Source organism: Armigeres subalbatus, chromosome 3 (genome assembly GCF_024139115.2).
Source record: "Armigeres subalbatus isolate Guangzhou_Male chromosome 3, GZ_Asu_2, whole genome shotgun sequence".
Classification (NCBI taxonomy): Eukaryota; Metazoa; Arthropoda; class Insecta; order Diptera; family Culicidae; genus Armigeres; species Armigeres subalbatus.
In genome coordinates this window covers 128,444,647-128,464,849 of record NC_085141.1, presented here as the reverse complement: position 1 = coordinate 128,464,849, position 20,203 = coordinate 128,444,647, and the positions used below count along the sequence as shown (strand labels likewise).

General features: G+C 38.4%; 1 protein-coding gene across 1 annotated transcript; it reads left to right on the top strand.

The window, feature by feature from the left end:
* The first annotated feature begins 11,903 nt into the window (after window positions 1-11,903).
* On the top strand, window positions 11,904-16,933 carry LOC134223732 (uncharacterized). The gene is made up of 2 exons (XM_062702920.1): window positions 11,904-12,923; window positions 16,417-16,933. The coding sequence occupies exons 1-2, from the start codon at window positions 12,073-12,075 to the stop codon at window positions 16,664-16,666; spliced, it is 1,101 nt and encodes a 366-aa protein (XP_062558904.1). The 5' UTR covers window positions 11,904-12,072; the 3' UTR covers window positions 16,667-16,933.
* The last annotated feature ends 3,270 nt before the right edge of the window (window positions 16,934-20,203 follow it).

Below are 20,203 nucleotides of genomic sequence, written 5' to 3'. Positions count from 1 at the left end.
GGGAATGTCGCTCCATGATATTAAAAGCCAATCGAATTTAAGCGTTTGCTGCTAAGTATCAAATGCCGCTGTCTAGGCTTTTCAATTGAGATAATATCTGCATTATTGAGATCTACGTAGGCTAAGCTTACAATCGAGTCAAAATGCTCGAAACAAACATGGCGACATGGTGGAAAATGGTGAAAGCGTTAGACGCCTGATTCACGAGTTATGCCCAGTATACACAAATGCAGACATCGGCTGGCATATAAAATACAGCAGATTACAATGGGCTGGACATGGAGTGCGTGTACTGGAAAAGAAACCAGCAAAAGTGCTGTTTAGCAGAGAACCTGGAAGAGGACGTCGGCACAACACTGCAAACGCTGGTTGTGTGCGATCAATGAAGAGTTTGGTCGGTGTGAATCACGCTAAAAATGAACTATTAAAAATTGAGTTGAATCCGACTCATTTTTATTAAAAACGGGACAACTCAAAGTTTGAGTAAAGGATACATGTACTTCAATAAAATGATGATTTCGTGAAAGTTAAGCATGGCCTTCCATCATTTTTTGATACGACAGATGGGAAACAAGTGCATTTGATCACACACAGTTTCTTAGTTTCAGTGCAATCATCATTTTATTGAAGTAGTATCTTTTACTCCAATTTTGAGTTTTCCCGATTTCAATAAAAATGAGTCGGATTCTACTCAATTTTGAGAAGTTCATTTTTAGCGTGAGGGAGAATGTCGTTTATATAGCTTTATTTATTTATTTATTATTGTGATTAATTATTTTAGAGCGTCTTAGGGGAAATGCTACAAGATTAAAAGACTATTATTCTTCCATTTACTTCCACTATTAATAGTGGAAGTAAATGGAAGAATAATAGTCTTTTAACCTTATTTATTATTATTATACACCAACAGACTTGTTACTGCCCCAATGATGTTGTGGGTGGGGAAAAATTCAACAGTAAAAAAAGGTTGGTTGATCAGGCGACAGCGGCTCTCGTAACTTGGTAACCGGAAAGACTCAATCCAGGGCAGCCTCCGAAGAGCGAATCGAAGGAAATGACGCTGGACGGATTCCAGTTGTTCCACACCGTTGATGTGTTAGTGGGCTCCAAACGGATAAACAGTACTGAAGAGTAGGGCGCACCAAAGAGCAATCTAACGATCTCAAGCAGAGGCGCATCCACGTTCCGAGTCGTGGGTAGGACAAATGGAAAATTCCGATTTGGGCTACAGTCTGGCATTAGCAGTAACATTAAGCGATTCATATAAATTCGCAGGTATTACAAACCTATTCCAGTAACATTTTGGTTTTATGAAAGTCATGGAAAGCAAATTATGGTTTTGAAGATCGTTATTAAATTAAAAATGTTACTTGGGTAGACTATTGTATGGAAGTAGCATCACTTCCATCTGTTTACACAAATAATGATTTTAGACTAATCACTATCTCTAAGATGGAAGCAAGGCACAGTCGAGATCTGTCCTGGTCACGTTCTTGTGAATGGTGGAGGGAAAAGAATTATTAATTGGGACATCTATACGTAGAAAGGAGCTACGTCTTCTCATCGGTGCCACGGAAGGTTATGGAACAGTTTGTGTGGTATAACGGTAGGTATAGTTTTGGTAAAACGTTAAACACAAAAAGAACTAAGACAAACAGAATAGGAAAAGGTAAAGGCTGTGATGGAACCCATGATCTCCTGCTTATAGGCAGAAATGATAACCACTGAGCTTGTCTACGAATTGGGCAACAATTCTGGTAATGAGAAATCGATGCACATTCTAACTATACTTAATACTACCACTGAAAACATAAATTTTCCATGTTGATATGAAATCCATTTCGCTATGGGAAAGTTTTGTTTGCCATTTAATCAATTTTAAAAATAATCCGGACTTGAAAAGTTCTTACGTCCAAAATATTTATATAATTTGAGAAAATTTCCTCGATTTTTGGGACAAATATTGCTTTTCCATTATCGATTATCGAATATCTCCTTACAAGCTTCAAAAAGAAGTCAGGGGTCACAGAAATTTGAAAAAAATACTCAATGGTTTTAATTAATTATTGCTAACTGCTAGGATTTCTTATTATAGAAAATGTTATGGATCTAGCGATACAAATCAAACAACCAAAAATCGCATGATTGCCAAAGAATCTGTTTTTGGGAGCTCGGAATCCCTTATGGATCAGATTTAGAGCGGACTTCGGTATGTTTCTGGTTTCTCAAATTTCAATAGATCTATTAAGGTTTGAAGAAAAGTTTTTCCGTGGGCTTCTAATAATCGTGCTTTATCATAACTTCTAAAAAAATATTCGCAGATTTCTACAACTTCTATTTTACCTCCGTGAAACGTTTATAGTCTAAGAAGTTTAGTTTAGACATCTATGAGCGCTTTAGGGATTATAAAGTGCCTGAAGTCCTAAAGAACAATCAGTCATAATCAAAAATCAGTCAAAAGACAATTAGTCAAAAATCCCAAAAACATCTATGATTATTGTTTGGACTCTGTTAAACTTTAAAATAACCTTCTGCTAACACAAAATTTCTTACCATCGAATGACTTCATATGTTCTTACCATAATCATGGGTAGGACAATGCTTTGACTGTCCCACCCAGAAAAAATCATGCGTAGGACATGTCCTACCTGTCCCACCCACTCCCGGCGCCACTGATCTCAAGCAATATATATCGGAGAATGTTTTCGCGATTCGAAACACAACTGCCAGCGCTCTTGAAGCCTTATCAACGACATATGCGATATGCTGTTTGTAGTTTGTACGCCAGTTTTGAATCCAGGGTTACCCCGAGATCCTTCACGTGATTCACTTACTTGATCGTCGCTCCTCGCAATTCATAGTCGAACATGATCGGCTCTTTCTTTTGAGAAAAAGAAATAGCGGAATAGCAAATGCTATGCAAATTTCAATTTAAGAATTTCTACCGGACTTCACATGTTAAACTGATCCGCTTAGCGAAAAAACATGCATTCGACATGGAAATGTGAATATTAAAGAACTTCAAGTTTTTATACCAGATAAAAATCCCAGATTAATCCACCTAGCGGTGATGGAGCCTTTCTCTTGTGTTATAAAAATAGTATTATGTCCCTAACTTTTGAGCCCATAGTCCGATTTGGTAAATTTTCAATAGGATGGGACAAGATTCTACAATAGGGCAAGATTCTGCATAGAATAAACTTCTTGCGAGCAAATCGGCTTAGAGTAAGTGCCTAAAAAACGAGTGAGATTTTTTCTTGTAAACATGTATTTTAGCCATAATTTGAATCCCATAGTCCGATTCGGCCAATTTTCAATACGCAACAATATGTGGCAGGATTCCGCGTCTAATTCAACATGTTGCGAGCAAATCGGTTACGGATAAGTGCCTAAAAATAAGTTAGATTAGTTTAGGTACACACATTCACACACACAGGCATCACTTCAATTCGTCGAGCTGAGTCGATCGGTATATAACACTATGGGTCTCCGGGCATTCTATAAAAATTTGGGTTTTGGGGCGAACTTATGGCCTTTCGGTATATTTTGCAGACGAGAATGGAAATAATGGAAAATCTCACAATATGGAGTTTTTGTCACATACATTTGAAGGAGGGGTGTCAACGAAGAGTACTCTCTTTTGAGACATGAGCCCGACTATTATTTTAAGATATGGTTCTTACAAATCCTCGATTTGTTAGAAATCAAGACAAAATTTTCAAAACGACTTATCTGCTTTTGTAAACAAAGAATCAAACGATGATTTGACGAATCTGATAGCTCTCCCACGCAAACCAATATCACCAATAGGTAGGTGCGCTAGGATATGCTAATGGGACATGGTGTGTGTCCGTGGAGAATACTCAACGGATACAGGACTTCGCAAGTACATGAGATTGTACAATTCCCCGAATTGAAAATGACCTCCAAATTAACATTTCTTCGAAAATATCATTTAGCCGAAAATGACAATACTCCGGAAAAAAAGCATTTGCTCGAAAATAATATTTTCCTGAGAATAACATTTTTCGAAAATCACATTGTTTGAAATGACTAGTCGCAAAAGAATTTCAGCGTAATAAAAAGTGAGTAAATTATTAACTTCAATCAGATGAACTTCAAACTATTGCAGTGAGTATACATGCATAATGCTTCAGGTTCGCGACTCCTTAGTACGATCATCTACATAAACCTTAGTAGCCCTGCATCTAATTAAATATCAACACTTCATAGAACGAGTTTATATCAATAAGTCACATTTATATTATAGTTTTCTTATATTAATTTATCTTAGTTAATTTGAAAATAAACAAAATTCATTTTCTAATGATTTAAAATTCCACAATAGTTTAGTCCGCGGGTACGCTGCAACTCCTCAATTAGTTGCCAAAATAAATAATAGCACAATGCAGAATGGTTGGCTCCACTCGAAATTGTACACCCATTGCATTATCCAAAACATGCTGCTTGCTGGCATCATCAGCCATTATTATATTGCCGGTTAGGTTCGTCACAATAATCGACATCGGATTTCATTGGTTTGCTTCTGGAGTGGCGTCTACCATGGCTCATCATTGTTATGGTTTAGTCGAAGCAAATACCCGATGAAGGAATTACGAAGGATGACGACCACTCGAATCATTTTCCACCTGGGCGAAATGTTTTCGCGATTTTTTTCTGAATTGTTAGCTATTTCTGATCCAGTCTTCTTTTATTTTTTTTTGGCCCGGATGACAATAGCGACGAATTGCTAAAGAAAGTTGAATGTCTACCCGATGATGTGAAGCGTATATCAGGTATGGCCGTTGTTATTAGGTTGACTGTACCTGAAATATGCCGAGCATGAATGAAATATATTTCTGCATTGGAACTATCTTGCAACCGAAGAAGATTCAGTGTAACAACCGAAGAAGTGAATTATTTCAGGCGGAATTTCTCATTGTGAAGGAAGACAAGTTTTTGACTCACTGAAGATATCTCCCGCACTCGAGAATGATGATTTGCATGCGTGTGCTTCTGAATTTTTGCATTGTGATTTGGTAACACGAGCTTTATTAAATTTTTAACTATGTACTTGTTATGTCGTTGAGTTTGGAAGCGAAATTAGAATGACTATCTTTTGGATTTATTTCAGTAGTTATTTCAGCAATCCAGTGGAAATCAAATTGAATAATAAAACATAATTCAGTTTAGAGATCTTTGCCCTGATGTCTACGTGGGTTCGATTTGTGAACAGTACCATATGTTGCATATATAAATAGGCCGGTAATAGGTGAATTAATGCTTGGATTAATTGGATTTTATAACTAAAATTTTAAATCCAAATTTTTTACCATTAAGAAAGCTTATTTCTTTTAAACTAAACTCAGTTCAATGAAACATGTTTTTCCAATTTACACTTTTCCGTGGCTATCAACCGCCACACGCTCGATAATCTCAAGTGTAATATCATCTGATGACATATTTTAAAAAGCAATCTAAGCCTACATTAGAAGGGTGGACCTTCCATTCGGTAGTTCATCCCGGGCAAGGACGAACAGGCCATTCATGTATCCGAACAGCATCATAAAGAAGGGTGTCCCCTTGTCAAGGGTCATCGCACGCACCGACGACGGACGGCGCAGCAGGGATGGGATGGACACGACGGCAAGATGGTCATAAAGTGGGACAGCATCACACCAGAGTGTGGATATAATTTCAAAAAACCCGAGACCGCACGGGATAACATGATAGCGAACTCTCTGCTTCTGCTGCTGGTCCCTTCCCGGAGTACGTGCTGGATGATGTTTTAAATTTGATACCCTCTATCTCGCCCCGGCTTGCGATATTGGGACGACACACACGAGAAAAGGGTTCAGCGGAACAAAATGTCCACAACCCATATCATTTTCCCGTCGTAATGGAAATGTGCTATACCCAAAGCTGCACTCAATATGGTTCTTGTTAGATGACCTTTCGTTATTTTTGTTGATTGGATTTTTAAAATTTGTTACTTTAATGGTGATGTTATCCAGAATTTGGAAGTGAATGCAACTGTTTACAACACTATTGACGTTGAATGTAAATCTCTCTGGAAACTTTTCACTACCTTACCATATTTCGCTTACTCCATTTCAGCAGAACAGATACACGAGTTCCATGTGTTCTTTTTTCACAGTTGAGCGATTTTATTTTCATTCGAAAGTCGGCTTATTATTGTGTGTTTGAAATTGTTTGAACATTTTTACATGTATTATTTATAATCCAAATTTGCATTATTGGTTTGCTATTTTGATGTTCCAATATTTTGAAATATCGATAAATGATTCGATACGCGAGTCCAATCAATGTATCGTTATCTCCATTTAATTCTAAATTTAAGAGATTTTTGGTTATATTATTTCTAGCCTTTTTATACATAGTTTCAAACTACTTTTCTAGTTGAATCCAAAAATCAATGGCGGAGTTTAATAATTATGACCGATGGTGTACGCTTTAAGCGTGATAACAATTTCAATTTTTCCTCCCGCATGCACTATCGTTATACGCATAACTGTCTCATGTATCTAGCAATCCCATCCAACATGGGTATAATATACGCATGATGGGAGTGTACGTACAATCTATAAAAAAAAACCTAAATAATTCATCATCTTTCTTGTTCGTTCAAAAGGGTGGAAAAGCAAATAAGAACAGTATAAAATAACATTGATAGATGAATGGGTCTTATTTTCATGTTTGTTTATACTGCGTTATGGAAACATCGGAACATCGTGCCACTCAGGTGCACCAATTGCAGTCAGACAACGTGGACGACCCAAACTGCTAGATCAGCAGTTTGTACATTATAAATAACCCGCGAACGCGTGGCGCGTTCTCTTTCCTTTGGCAGCTTTGGACAATCACCGGTGGTGCTGTATTGTGTTAGTATTATTAATAAAAGTGTTTTAGAGTTACTAAGTCTTTTTAAAAAGTGAATCCGTATCACGAATCCCATAAGTGGTGTCAGAAGTGGGATCGTGAGGTGTTTAAAAGTGGTAAAAATCCTGTCGCACGCGAACCTGCAACAACGTGATCATCAAACCCCTCGGATGTGGATATCATTTACGTGAGTAACTCATTTTTATTATCCTTTATAAAATAATTCACTAAACAATGCCAGAGACCAGGCAGTCAGAGATTGAGGCGCTGAAGGCTGAAATTGATCAGCTTAAGGCATTGATGACGTCGGGGAATAGTAGTAAATTTACTATCCCCGATCCCATCAAGAACCTATCGGAGTTTTCCGGTAGTAAGAAAGAACTTTCAAGCTGGCTACGGGAAGTAGACGAGCTATATGAAATTTTCAAGATAAAGGGGGCCAACGGCCAGCCCGATTCACTAAGCTCTATGTATATTGGAGCGATCAAAAATAAAATAAGAGGAGACGCTCGCGCGATTGTATGCGCAAATGGCGGTCCTGATACCATTGTTGGTATCAAACAGATCCTGTTAGAACAATACGGTGATCGATTTGACTTTGTGACAAATGTGTCGACACTGTTTAACATTAAGAAAAGTGATAAAAGTCACCTGAAATTCTTTAACGAATGCAAGGAGATTAACACAAGACTGAAATCTAACTTGAATTCCAAACCCATCACAGGAAAGGAAATCATAGATATACTAACCGTTACTCGATATCTTGACAATATCGGAGAACCTTTATCCGCTATCATTAGATTATCCAAGCCTAAAACCTTAGAAGATGCATACGAGTCAGTGTGTATAAACCAGAACGCGGAAATTAGATCTAGACCCGCGAAATCTCAATTCAACAAATTTCCTAACAAAAGCAACGGCCCCTCGAGTAGCTCCCCTAAGCAGCATACAAATTCAAAACCCCCATATAGGAATCCGATGCAAAAACAACAATTTAAATCAGAGTTCCACGCGAACGAAGTAGACGTAGATAACGATGACGACGACGATGACGATGAGGATGACAATGTGCAAGGTAGAACGATGCAACCCAACGAGTCAAATTTTCACTTAGAGGAAGACGATCTCCAAACAACGTAAACAATTTTATACCGTTTATTCGCTACAAGTCTGATAAAGAGATATTGAATTTCTTGATAGACACTGGAGCGAATAAATCGTACATTAATCCGGAGCATGTGTTAAAGTGCCAGGAAACCAATCGACCCGGAATAGTGACTAATCAAAATGGTACATTTCTCGGGTACTTATTCAAAAGGACGTATGTGATTTTGTAAACAAAGATTCAAACGTCGTTTTGTCCCATCTGATGGCACTCCCACGCAAACCAACACCACCAACAGGTAGCCGAAGGCTTCCCCTACCTGTCTGTGGTGATGGTTTGCGTGGGAGTACCATCAGATTGGACAAATCGACGTTTGAATCTTTGTTTACAAAATCACATACGTCCTTTTGAATAAGTACCCGAGATTTGTTATTGACAAAGTATTGCATGTCAATATGTTTCCTAGAAGCTTTGATAAAACTCTACCGTACCACGTATTCAAATTCCATAACTTTTTCGACGGTCTTATCGGATATGAAAATTTGGCTACTATGAATGCCAAAATCGATACCGGTAGCCATGAACTTTCGATTGGAAATATAAAATATCCTTTAGATAAATACTATCCAAGTTCCATGAACTTTCAGGAACAAACGGAAACCCTCATAGAGATACCGACTACTGCAGACGGGGCATTTCTCATTGAGGAAGAAATTAATTTGACGACAGGTGTCACATTACGACCTGGCCTTTATGCGGCTAGAAATAATCGTGCCACTGTACACTTGTTTACTACTAGGCAAGCCAAACTGGAGAGATTAAAACCTTTTGAGAATGAACTTTTCTTTCTCAACCAGCATGAAACTGTTCCGCAGCTTAACTTCCCTGCAGAACATTTGAATAAAGAAGAGGTTAAATTATTAGCCAAAACTCTTCGGCCCTTCAAGAGTGTTTTCTTCCATGATGGACAGAAATTGGATTTCACCCATCAAGTAAAGCACAAAATAGAAACCGGTGAAAGTAACCCCATTCACCAACGAACTTACAAGTACCCATACCATCTACGGGAAAAAGTAAGTGAGCAAATTCAGAAAATGTTGGAGACTGGAATCATAAGAGAATCCTCTTCTCCATGGACTTCCCCGATCTGGGTGGTCCCAAAGAAAACGGATAATTCAGGTATAAAGAAATATCGCGTAGTTGTAGATTATAGGAAACTGAATAAATTAACGCCAGCAGATAGATATCCTATACCCGAGATCAGCGAGATTTTGGATCGCCTCGGAAAAGCACAATACTTTTCTTTACTCGATTTAGCCAGTGGTTTTCACCAGGTAGAGGTGGAGCCGAACGATATTCCAAAGACGGCATTCAATGTCGACAATGGAAAATACGAGTTTTTGAGAATGCCGTTTGGGTTGAAGAATGCACCCGCGACATTCCAACGTTTAATGGATGCTGTTCTACGAAAACATCTGGGGATAAGATGTTTCGTCTATATGGACGACATCATTATCTTTTCAACTTCTTTAGATGAGCATATGAAGGACATTCAGAAAATCTTACAAACCCTTAAAGATGCTAACCTTAAGGTACAATGCGATAAGTCTGAATTTATTCGTAAGGAAGTAGAATTCCTTGGACACGTCGTCTCTACAGACGGGGTGAAACCGAACCCAAAGAAAGTTGAGGCAATTAAAAATTGGCCTTTACCGAAAACATCAAAAGAACTAAAGTCGTTTCTCGGAACAATCTCCTACTACAGAAGATTTGTACCAGGATTTGCAAAAATTGCAAAACCAATGACTAGCCAACTTCGTGGCAAGAATAAATCAATTACTACCAATCCTGAATATGAATCTGCCTTCGCCAAGTTAAAGGATATCATGAGTACAACACTACTCTTGAGTTATCCAGACTTTAATGAACCGTTCATACTAACTACCGACGCATCAAACTATGCTATCGGCGCAGTACTGACGCAAATGGTAGATGGACACGAAAGACCAATTGCGTACCTTTCGCGAACACTGACAAAAGCAGAGGAAAAGTATTCCGCAACTGCGAAAGAACTTTTAGCTATCTATTTCGCTGCGAAGAAATTTCGATTATATTTGTATGGTAGAAGTTTTACTATTTACACGGAGAATGAGCCATTGACGAAGGAAATTAAATTAACAGATGCAACAGGACGAGTAACTCGTCAACGGTTATATCTGGAGCAATTCGATTTCCAATTGGTTTACAAGAAAGGAAAACAAAACGTGGTAGCCGATGGATTATCTCGAATACCTCGCGTGGATGAATCTGAAATAAATTTACAAACCATTTTAGAAAACGAAGTACATGAAAACGATCCTATATACGGGCCGGAAATCATAAATAAATTTAGAAATCAGCTCATCATTAATATTACCAATAATAGAAGAAAGTCCCCTCACATTTATTATTTTATCTTTTCAGGTTATAGTAGACACGTATTCCACCAGGAGGAATATACCGAAGAACAACTTTTGAATATTCTTAAAGCTCATTTATCTCCAAAACGTACAAACGGAATCTTTGCCCCACCTAATATTGCAAAATTGAGCTCTTAAATTCTAGATAAACATTTCAAGGGAAGGCGAGTGCAATTCTGCAATCTTAAGCTACCAGATATAATTTCTAAAAAAGACCAAGACGAATTTGTTCGTAAGAGCCACAACTTTAATCATAGAAGTTGGAAACTCACATATGAAGAGATTCGTCAATCAGTCTACTTCCCAAACATGTCTTCAATTGTTAGGACCTTTGTAAAAAATTGCTAGGATTGTAAATACGCTAAATATGAGCGTCATCCCTTTAAAATTCCAATCACACGTAGAATCTATGAAAGACCTTTAGAAAGTTTATTCATGGACGTCTACGTGAAAGAAAAACGAAAAGTTTCTAACAATTATAGACTCCTTTTCTAAATTTGCGCAAATTTACTAAATCCTTCACGAAACTTCAGAAGAAATCATCGAAACGCTCATCAAGCAATTCAAAATTTTTGGCCTACTGAAACAATTAACTTGCGATCAAGCCACTTATTTCCGCAGTCAAAATTTTAAGGAATTTCTAGAAACCCATGGTGTTGCCGTTCACTACGCTAGTAGTAGCAACAGTAATGGCACCATCGAGAGGTTCCATAATACACTTTTAGAAATGTATATGGCCAACCGCAGGAAATTCGACCAACTTTCACTTTACCAAGGACTGTCCATGACGACTGCCCTTTACAACGACACTAAACATGCCACGACGAATTTAGCACCGAGACAGATAGTATTTGGAAACTCGACGTCATTAGACTTACAGGACATTAACTTAACAAAACAACGCACTATTATGACAGCAAGAGACAATATTGTATTTGAGGCTAACAAACATAATTCCAAATTTAAAATACAGGACAAAGACTATGAGGATATTGAAGACGATACGGTTTTAGTTAAGACGAAGGGAAAAGCCTCTCCTTTTAGCAACCGATATAGACTAGTAGATATCAAAGAACAAAACGAAAAAACAATTACAGACGCAACAGAAATCAAAATTCATAAAAAAGATACAAAGAAGTAACAAACTGACTAAAACTTGCTTTCCGACTTCCTTACAGATTATGGCTCGGTATACTGACGCAGACGACTCTAACGGATTTGCGACTACACGATGTAAAACAAAATCCAATCATAATGATTCCCTTAGGAGAAGCTAGGATCAGTAACAGCTTTTTCAGAATAATGCATCCGATAAACCTTACCACCATTGAATCGACAATAGATGTGTACAATAATGTAGCCCAAACCGGAAAGCTTAATCAGAACTTTTTCGAGTTATCTATCAGGAGAAAAATAGGCAGAATTAATCTGTTGTTCAATAGAATTAGACCACAGCGAATCAAACGATGGGAATCATTAGGTAGAGCGTGGAAATACATTTCTGGAAGTCCAGACGCCGACGATCTTAAAGTCATAAACTCTTCTCTTAACTCCTTGGTAGATGAAAATAATAAACAAATTCAGATAAATCACTTGTTTGAGAAACGTATGAGAAACTTGACAAAAACTTTCAATTCACTGTTAGATAACGAGCAGAATTTGGAAAAAGTAACATTCGATAGTTTAGACTCTTTGAATTTCATATTTGAGATTGATGAATTATTATACTATTTAGAGATAATTGAAGAATCTATAACACTAGCCGGACGAAGCATCCCAAGCAGCCGCATCATCCACCCTGAAGAACTTTCGGTTATTCGCAATACCCTCAACGATAACGGTTTTCGATTGAACTCGGTCGACGATATGTTGAACATTGCTAGCGCGTACGCAGTATATAACAACGAGATGTTCATGTATATACTCAAAATACCAAAAATCAAGGATGTGCAATACAAAATTGGTTTGATTGAACCCGTAATTGCCAATAATTTACGAATTCATCTCACGGCACAATTTTATATTGAAGGGCAGAACGTATTTATGTCAAAAAACCCGTGTCCAAAGATGAAAGATCTCTCTATATGTTCCTCCAGCAACTTGGAACCGCCTACGGAGTGCATTATACAATTAGTTTCAGGACAACACACAGCCAAATGTCCTATGGAACGAATTTACGAAGCTAAAACTATTCGTAAAATCACAGAAGGCAACATCATGGATACAGGATCCAACATTACACTTTCATCAAATTGTTCATCCGAACGATTACTCAATGGGTCATTCCTCATACAATACTCCAATTGTACTGTGAAGCTGGACGACGAGGAGTATGCTAACTCCTACTTGGAAATTCAACCATTCATCCCTACCACAGGAATTAAGGTCAGTCCAACTATACTGATAAACAATATCCCGTTACAGCATCTGCAAGAGATGCATTTAGAACACAGAAACCAGATACAGGGGTTAGGCAAAATGATTGAGATAGGCAAAATTTGGCCCAAATTCAAATCCTTATAACTTTTTGAAAAATTGATGAAATTGGACAAAACCGGAAGCATTCAACGGCAAATTTAGTCAAGATTTAGGAACATGTGCGGTCAAGAATACTGGCCACCGGACACCGGAGATGTTCCGGATTTTCGGAGGCCATGTCAAAAACACATTTTTTCTGCCGCTCGTATTTTTGTGTGGTTTGAAGTTCCATCGATAAACATTATTTTCCTAGAAACTAGATCTTATTGAAAAATGAATGCGGGCTGTTGCGCTAAGATCCGTTGAAAAACAGCCGAGATATGGCCATTTCAGTAAACCTGGTTCCGGATACTATGGTCAATTATGTGTATCCTTCCAATCACGTATATATTATCCGGTACCATATCAATATGGGTATCAAACTTCAAGATTTTTCATGGAGATGCTTCAGGAAGCATATTCAGGACGATCAGTTGCCCTGACCACTCTGTAGTAGGTTCCAGGTGCCCCGGGGGAAGTGGCCAATTTGAAAAACGTTCAGAACCCTATCAATATGGGTATCAAACTTCAAGATTTTTCATGGAGATGCTTCAGGAAGCATATTCAGGACGATCGTTTGCCCTGACCACTCTGTAGTAGGTTCCAGGTGCCCCGGGGGAAGTGGACAATTTGAAAAACATTCAGAACCCTATCAATATGGGTATCAAACTTCAAGATTTTTCGAGGTGATACTTTTAAATGCATTTTAGAACCAGCAGCTGTCATGACCACTCTGTAGTAGGTACCAGGTGTCCTGGGGAAGTGGCCAATTTGCAAAATGTTCGAAACCGTATCAAAATGAGTATCAAAGTTCAAGTTTTTTCAAGTAGATGCTTCAGGAAGCATATTCAGGACGATCAGTTGCCCTGACCACTCTGTGGTAGGTTCCGGGTGCCCCGAGGGAAGTGGCCAATTTGAAAAACGTTCAGAACCCTATCAATATGGGTATCAAACTTCAAGATTTTTCGAGGTGATACTTTTAAATGCATTTTAGAACCAGCAGCTGTCATGACCACTCTGTAGTAGGTCCCAGGTGTCCTGGGGAAGTAACCAATTTGCAAAATGTTCGAAACCGTATCAAAATGAGTATCAAAGTTCAAGTTTTTTCAAGTAGATGTTTCAGGAAGCATATTCAGGACGATCAGTTGCCCTGACCATTCTGTAGTAGGTTCAAGGTGCCCCGGGGGAAGTGGCCAATTTGAAAAACGTTCAGAGCCCTATCAATATGGGTACCGAACTTCAAGATTTTTCAATGTAATACATTTAAATGCATTTTAGAACCAGCAGCTGTCATGACCACTCTGTAGTAGGTTCCAGGTGTCCTGGGGAAGTGGCCAATTTGCAAAATGTTCGAAACCATATCAAAATGAGCATCAAAGTTCAAGGTTTTTCATGGAGATGCTTTTGGACTCTCCTGTCGAATAGAGTTCGCCGCAGCACGAAGTTGACCATCTACAAAACGCTCATTAGACTGGTCTGCCTCTATGGCCACGAAAGTTGGATGTTGCTGGCGAAGGACCAACGCGCCCTTGGAGTTTCCGGATGGAAGGTGTTGCGGACCATCTATGGTGGGAAGCAGATGGAAAACAATGGAGGTGGTGGTGGAGGTCAATGAACCACGAGTTGTAACTGTTAGGAGAACTACCCACACGGTACAATTTTGGCAGTTACGATGGGCCGGGCATGTCGCCAGATAGTCAACTTCGTGTGGCGGCGAACTCTATTTGACAGGAGAGTCCAAAAGCATCTCCATGAAAAACCTTGAACTTTGATAATGAGTACTGAGTATTTGATATGGTTTCGAACATTTTGCAAATTGGTCACTTCCTCGAAACACCTGGAACCTACTACAGAGTGGTCATGACAGCTGCTGGTTCTAAAATGCATTAAGAAGTATCACCTCGAAAAATCTTGAAGTTTGATACCCATATTGATATGGTTCTGAACGTTTATCAAATTGGCTACAGAGTGGTCAGAGCAACTGATCGTCCTAAATATGCTTCCTGAAGCATCTCCATGAAAAATCTTGAAGTTTGATACCCATATTGATAGGGTTCTGAACGTTTTTCAAATTGGCCACTTCCCCCGGGGCACCTGAAATCTACTACAGATTGGTCAGGGCAACTGATCGTCCTGAATATGCTTCCTGAAGCATCTCCATGAAAAAACTTGAACTTTGATACTCATTTTGATATGGTTTCGAACATTTTGCAAATTGGCCACTTCCCCAGGACACCTGGAACCTACTGCAGAGTGGTCATGACAGCTGCTGGTTCTAAAATGCATTTAAAAGTATCGCCTCGAAAAATCTTGAAGTTTGATACCCATATTGATTGGGTTCTGAACGTTTTTCAAATTGGCCACTTCCCCCGGGGCACCTGGAACCTACTACAGAGTGGTCAGGGCAACTGATCGTCCTGAATATGCTTCCTGAAGCATCTCCATGAAAAAACTTGAACTTTGATACTCATTTTGATATGGTTTCGAACATTTTGCAAATTGGCCACTTCCCCAGGACACCTGGAACCTACTGCAGAGTGGTCATGACAGCTGCTGGTTCTAAAATGCATTTAAAAGTATCACCTCGAAAAATCTTGAAGTTTGATACCCATATTGATTGGGTTCTGAACGTTTTTCAAATTGGCCACTTCCCCCGGGGCACCTGGAACCTACCACAGAGTGGTCAGGGCAACTGATCGTCCTGAATATGCTTCCTGAAGCATCTCCATGAAAAATCTTGAAGTTTGATACCCATATTGATATGGTTCTGAACGTTTATCAAATTGGCTACAGAGTGGTCAGAGCAACTGATCGTCCTAAATATGCTTCCTGAAGCATCTCCATGAAAAATCTTGAAGTTTGATACCCATATTGATAGGGTTCTGAACGTTTTTCAAATTGGCCACTTCCCCCAGGGCACCTGGAACCTACCCCAGAGTGGTCAGAGCAACTGACCATCCTTAATATGCTTCCTGAAGCATCTTCATGAAAAATCTTGAAGTTTGATACCAATATTGATATGGTACCGGATAATATATACGTGATTGGAAGGATACACATAATTGACCATAGTATCCGGAACCAGGTTTACTGAAATGGCCATATCTCGGATGTTTTTCAACGAATCTTAGCGCAACAGCCCGCATTCAATTTTCAATAAGATCTAGTTTCTAGGAAAATAATGTTTATCGATGTAACTTCAAACCACACAAAAATACGAGCGGCAGAAAAATGTGTTTTTGACATGGCCTCCGAAAATCCGGAACATCTCCGGTGTCCGGTGGCCAGTATTCGTGACCGCACATGTTCCTAAATCTTGACTAAATTTGCCGTCGAATGCTTCCGGTTTTGTCCAATTTCATCAATTTTTCAAAAAGTTATAAGGATTTGAATTTGGGCCAAATTTTGCCTATCTCAATCATTTTGCCTAACCCCTGTAGATCATCTCAACTTAACTACGAACAATCTGCATTGGAAACTACATATGTTTGGATGGTTAACCTCATTATCAACAACAGTTATAATCATATGTATCCTGGGCCTGATCATAGCCATCATCTTTAAAATATTTAGTTGGAGAAAACATCTCACACTTAACACAAAAGAAGATATTCATATCAATTTCAGCCTAGCAACTGATGGATGTCCCGAGTCAAGAGATATACCACTTATCCCACAACAATAGAAGAAAGCCGAGGACGGCTTTCAAACTAAAAGGGGAGCCGTTATGGAAACATCGGAACATCGTGCCACTCAGGTGCACCAATTGCAGTCAGACAACGTGGACGACCCAAACTGCTAGATCAGCAGTTTGTACATTATAAATAACCCGCGAACGCGTGGCGCGTTCTCTTTCCTTTGGCAGCTTTGGACAATCACCGGTGGTGCTGTATTGTGTTAGTATTATTAATAAAAGTGTTTTAGAGTTACTAAGTCTTTTTTAAAAAGTGAATCCGTATCACGAATCCCATAAGTCTGATTGTCATTGGCGAAACCAGCTTCGATTCCTAGGCGGCGCTATAGCCTCTTCATTTATCATCCTACGCTCACTTATACAGCCGAAGGCAAGTTTCTGCCTGCCTGTCTTGAAAAAATGATCTTGTAAAGGACCTTTACCCTAACAGCAACAACATCTGGTTTTTGTGAGATAATTTTCTTTGGCTGCTGCCACATACCCGGCATAGATCCAAAAACTAAAAATGGAAACATTATATTTTTCGAATCGAAATTAATTTATTGGCTTTTTTCGGTGATAAGTATACTACTAAACTTCATCTCACTATTGTTAAGCGAGTATTGTATTGTCAAATTATTAATTTTTTAAATTAACGGGCTCACACTTTGGTATACATAGTAGAGCATGATAAAATTATAAAGTTTTCGTGTTAATATGCACGATACAATAATTATAGTGAACACATTTACAGATTTATTATATAATGAAATTATAATCGAATTCCCATCAGCCGAGTTTGTAGGGTTCATTTATTTTATCTTCGCTGTAATAAAGAAGCATGGTTTTGTATGACATGATACAAAAAAAATCCTGAGAAGAGGGCAAATATGTGGCAGTGAAACTGCACTAACCGTTTACTATATAAAACTTATTTTCAATTACTTCGAAGCCATCGAAGTAGGCCGAATACGAACCACAACTGAGAGTCACATCGTCAAATCAATCGGGTGTCCGAAGTGCAAGTGGCTCCCGCTTGCCTACAGTCAGAATAAAATCCGCAAACAGCTCGGCCATAAGGACTGGAAGAGGGGTCAAAGATTATTTAACCTTTTGTCTGTGCTCTGGGGTCAATATGACCCCAGGCCACTTTGAGTGGCTGCCATTTTTTTAGTTTTCAACCGATTCTTCTAATTTTTGGTAGTTTGATAAAACTCGCCGAGATCTGTCTCCTAGGTGCAAATTCGTTCGAAAAATCTTGAAAATATGCGCTACAGTGTACATTTTTCAAAAAACTTACGTTGTCTGTGCTCTGGGGTCAAATTGACCCCAAATTGAAATTGCTATAACTTTCTTAATGTTTGGCCAATTTTGAATTTTTGGGGCTGTTTCGAAAGATAATTTAACCATCTTTCAGGTCGTTACCAAAGATTGACTATAGGTGGGCGGGTACATCGTGGGGAGGGGTTTTCGTAAAAAGGGTACAAAAACAGTGATTTTTCATGCTTATTTTACTTATATCTGAATATCCTACCCATTTTGAACTGCACCTTTTCAAAAAGGTTATGCAGGAAGGCATGTGCTTTGACATGAGGCGTTGATAAGTTTAGAACTTGGCCGCCAGGTGGTGGTATATTTGAATTCATTATTTTAGACTACTCAAGTAATTCCGATATATGGAATTTTCCTCATTGTAAATATTCTTATCGCACAAATTTGAAATTTTTAAATATGACATCTTTAACAAAGTTCGTCTGGTAGGAATGGACTGCCATGGGACGGAATAAATAATAAGGAAATTTTCAAATAGGCGGCGCTAGTGTACTTGCAATATTCTTGCATGTTTGAAATATTGCTTTAGCTTGAGATCCCTCGTACCTACACCCAAGTTGTATTCGGCAACATTGTTTAGGATGTCCAGGACTAGCGGAAGCGGTGCTCAATACAATGAGCACTTTTTCCAAGATGCGGCGCTAGTGAGCTGTTATATTTGAGTATATTGTTCCATGTAAGATCTGATGTATTTTGGTTTGTAGCATTTTTGACAAACATGAATGTTGTGCTAATATTTTCTTTGTATTCAACCTGCTCCAGCGATGCTGCAAATAATAGATTGAGTTCACAGAATATGTTTTAGGTCATCCAAGAAAACCCTGGAATTAAGGCCTTTGGGTCTACATGCGTAACCAAAGATCAGCCAATTTTCCGCCTATTAGTAAAATTCCCAATTATTACTTCCGTCACAAGACAGTCCATTCCCACTAGACGACCTTTGAACAAGACGCTATTTTAACAAATTTTAAATTTGTGCGATAAGAATATTTACACTGAGGAGAATTCTATATATCGGAATTACTTGAGTAGTCTAAAATAATGAATTCAAATATACCACCACCTGGCGGCCAAGTTCTAAACTTATCAATGCCTCATGTTAAAGTACACGCCTTCCTGCATAACCTTTTTTAAAAAGGTGCAGTTCAAAATGGGTAGGATTTTCGGATATAACTAAAATATTCATGAAAAATCATTGTTTTTGTACCCTTGTTCACTAAAACTCCTCCCCGCGAAGTACCCGCCCACCAATAGTCAATATTTGGTAACGACCTGAAAGATGAATAAATTATCTTTCGAAACAGCCCCAAAAATCCAAAATCGGCCAAACATTAAAAAAGTTATAGCAATTTCAATTTGGGGTCAATTTGACCCCAGAGCACAGACAACGTAAGTTTTTTTGAGCACAGACAGAAGGTTAAACGAAATCAGACAAGCGGCTGCTTATATTAAAAAAAAACCCAGATTTATCCACCTAGCGGTGATGATGCCTTTCTCGCTCTTTCAAAATGGTTGATAAACATATATGAAAAGTCTAAAATAACAATTGTGAATAAGAATTATTTTTCACATTTGTTTATACCAGATGAACCGGCCTAGGGTCGAAAATCTCGTAAATAAAGATAGATAAATAAAGATAGATAGAATTGAAAATTCACATTTGTTTATACACATTGTAATAATTGCTGCCGGATGCAATTTGTTACAAGCAAATCGGATGAGGTTAAGTGCCCGGAAAATGTGATGAGGTTGTGCAATTGCACAAATCAAGTTTCAGACATAGTATAAAAATTTGTATTTTGGCCATAACTTTTGAGCCCATTCCCCAGTTCGGCCTGATTTTTAATGTGAAACAATGGGACAGGATTCCCCGTTTAAATAATCGGTTCAGGATAAGATTTCGAAAAATGAGTTAGATTTTTTTTTTTGCACACACACGCACACACATGCACATACACACATTCCTTCTGAAAGTTCGTATCGTTTGCTTTGAATACGAGAAAACAAAAAAACAGTGGTGAGAAAAAACAAAATGTTTCCAGTTGTCAAACTTTCGAGTGCTTTCCGTTTTGAAGCCAGAATCCAGCTGAAATTGTTGCTTTGAATAATATGATTCTTCATATAGATAAAAATTCAGTTGACCATCCCCGTCAAAAATTGTATTTCGTTTCATTGTTTCAGTCGATTCTTTGGCTTATTTAAGGTCAACTTTCCCAA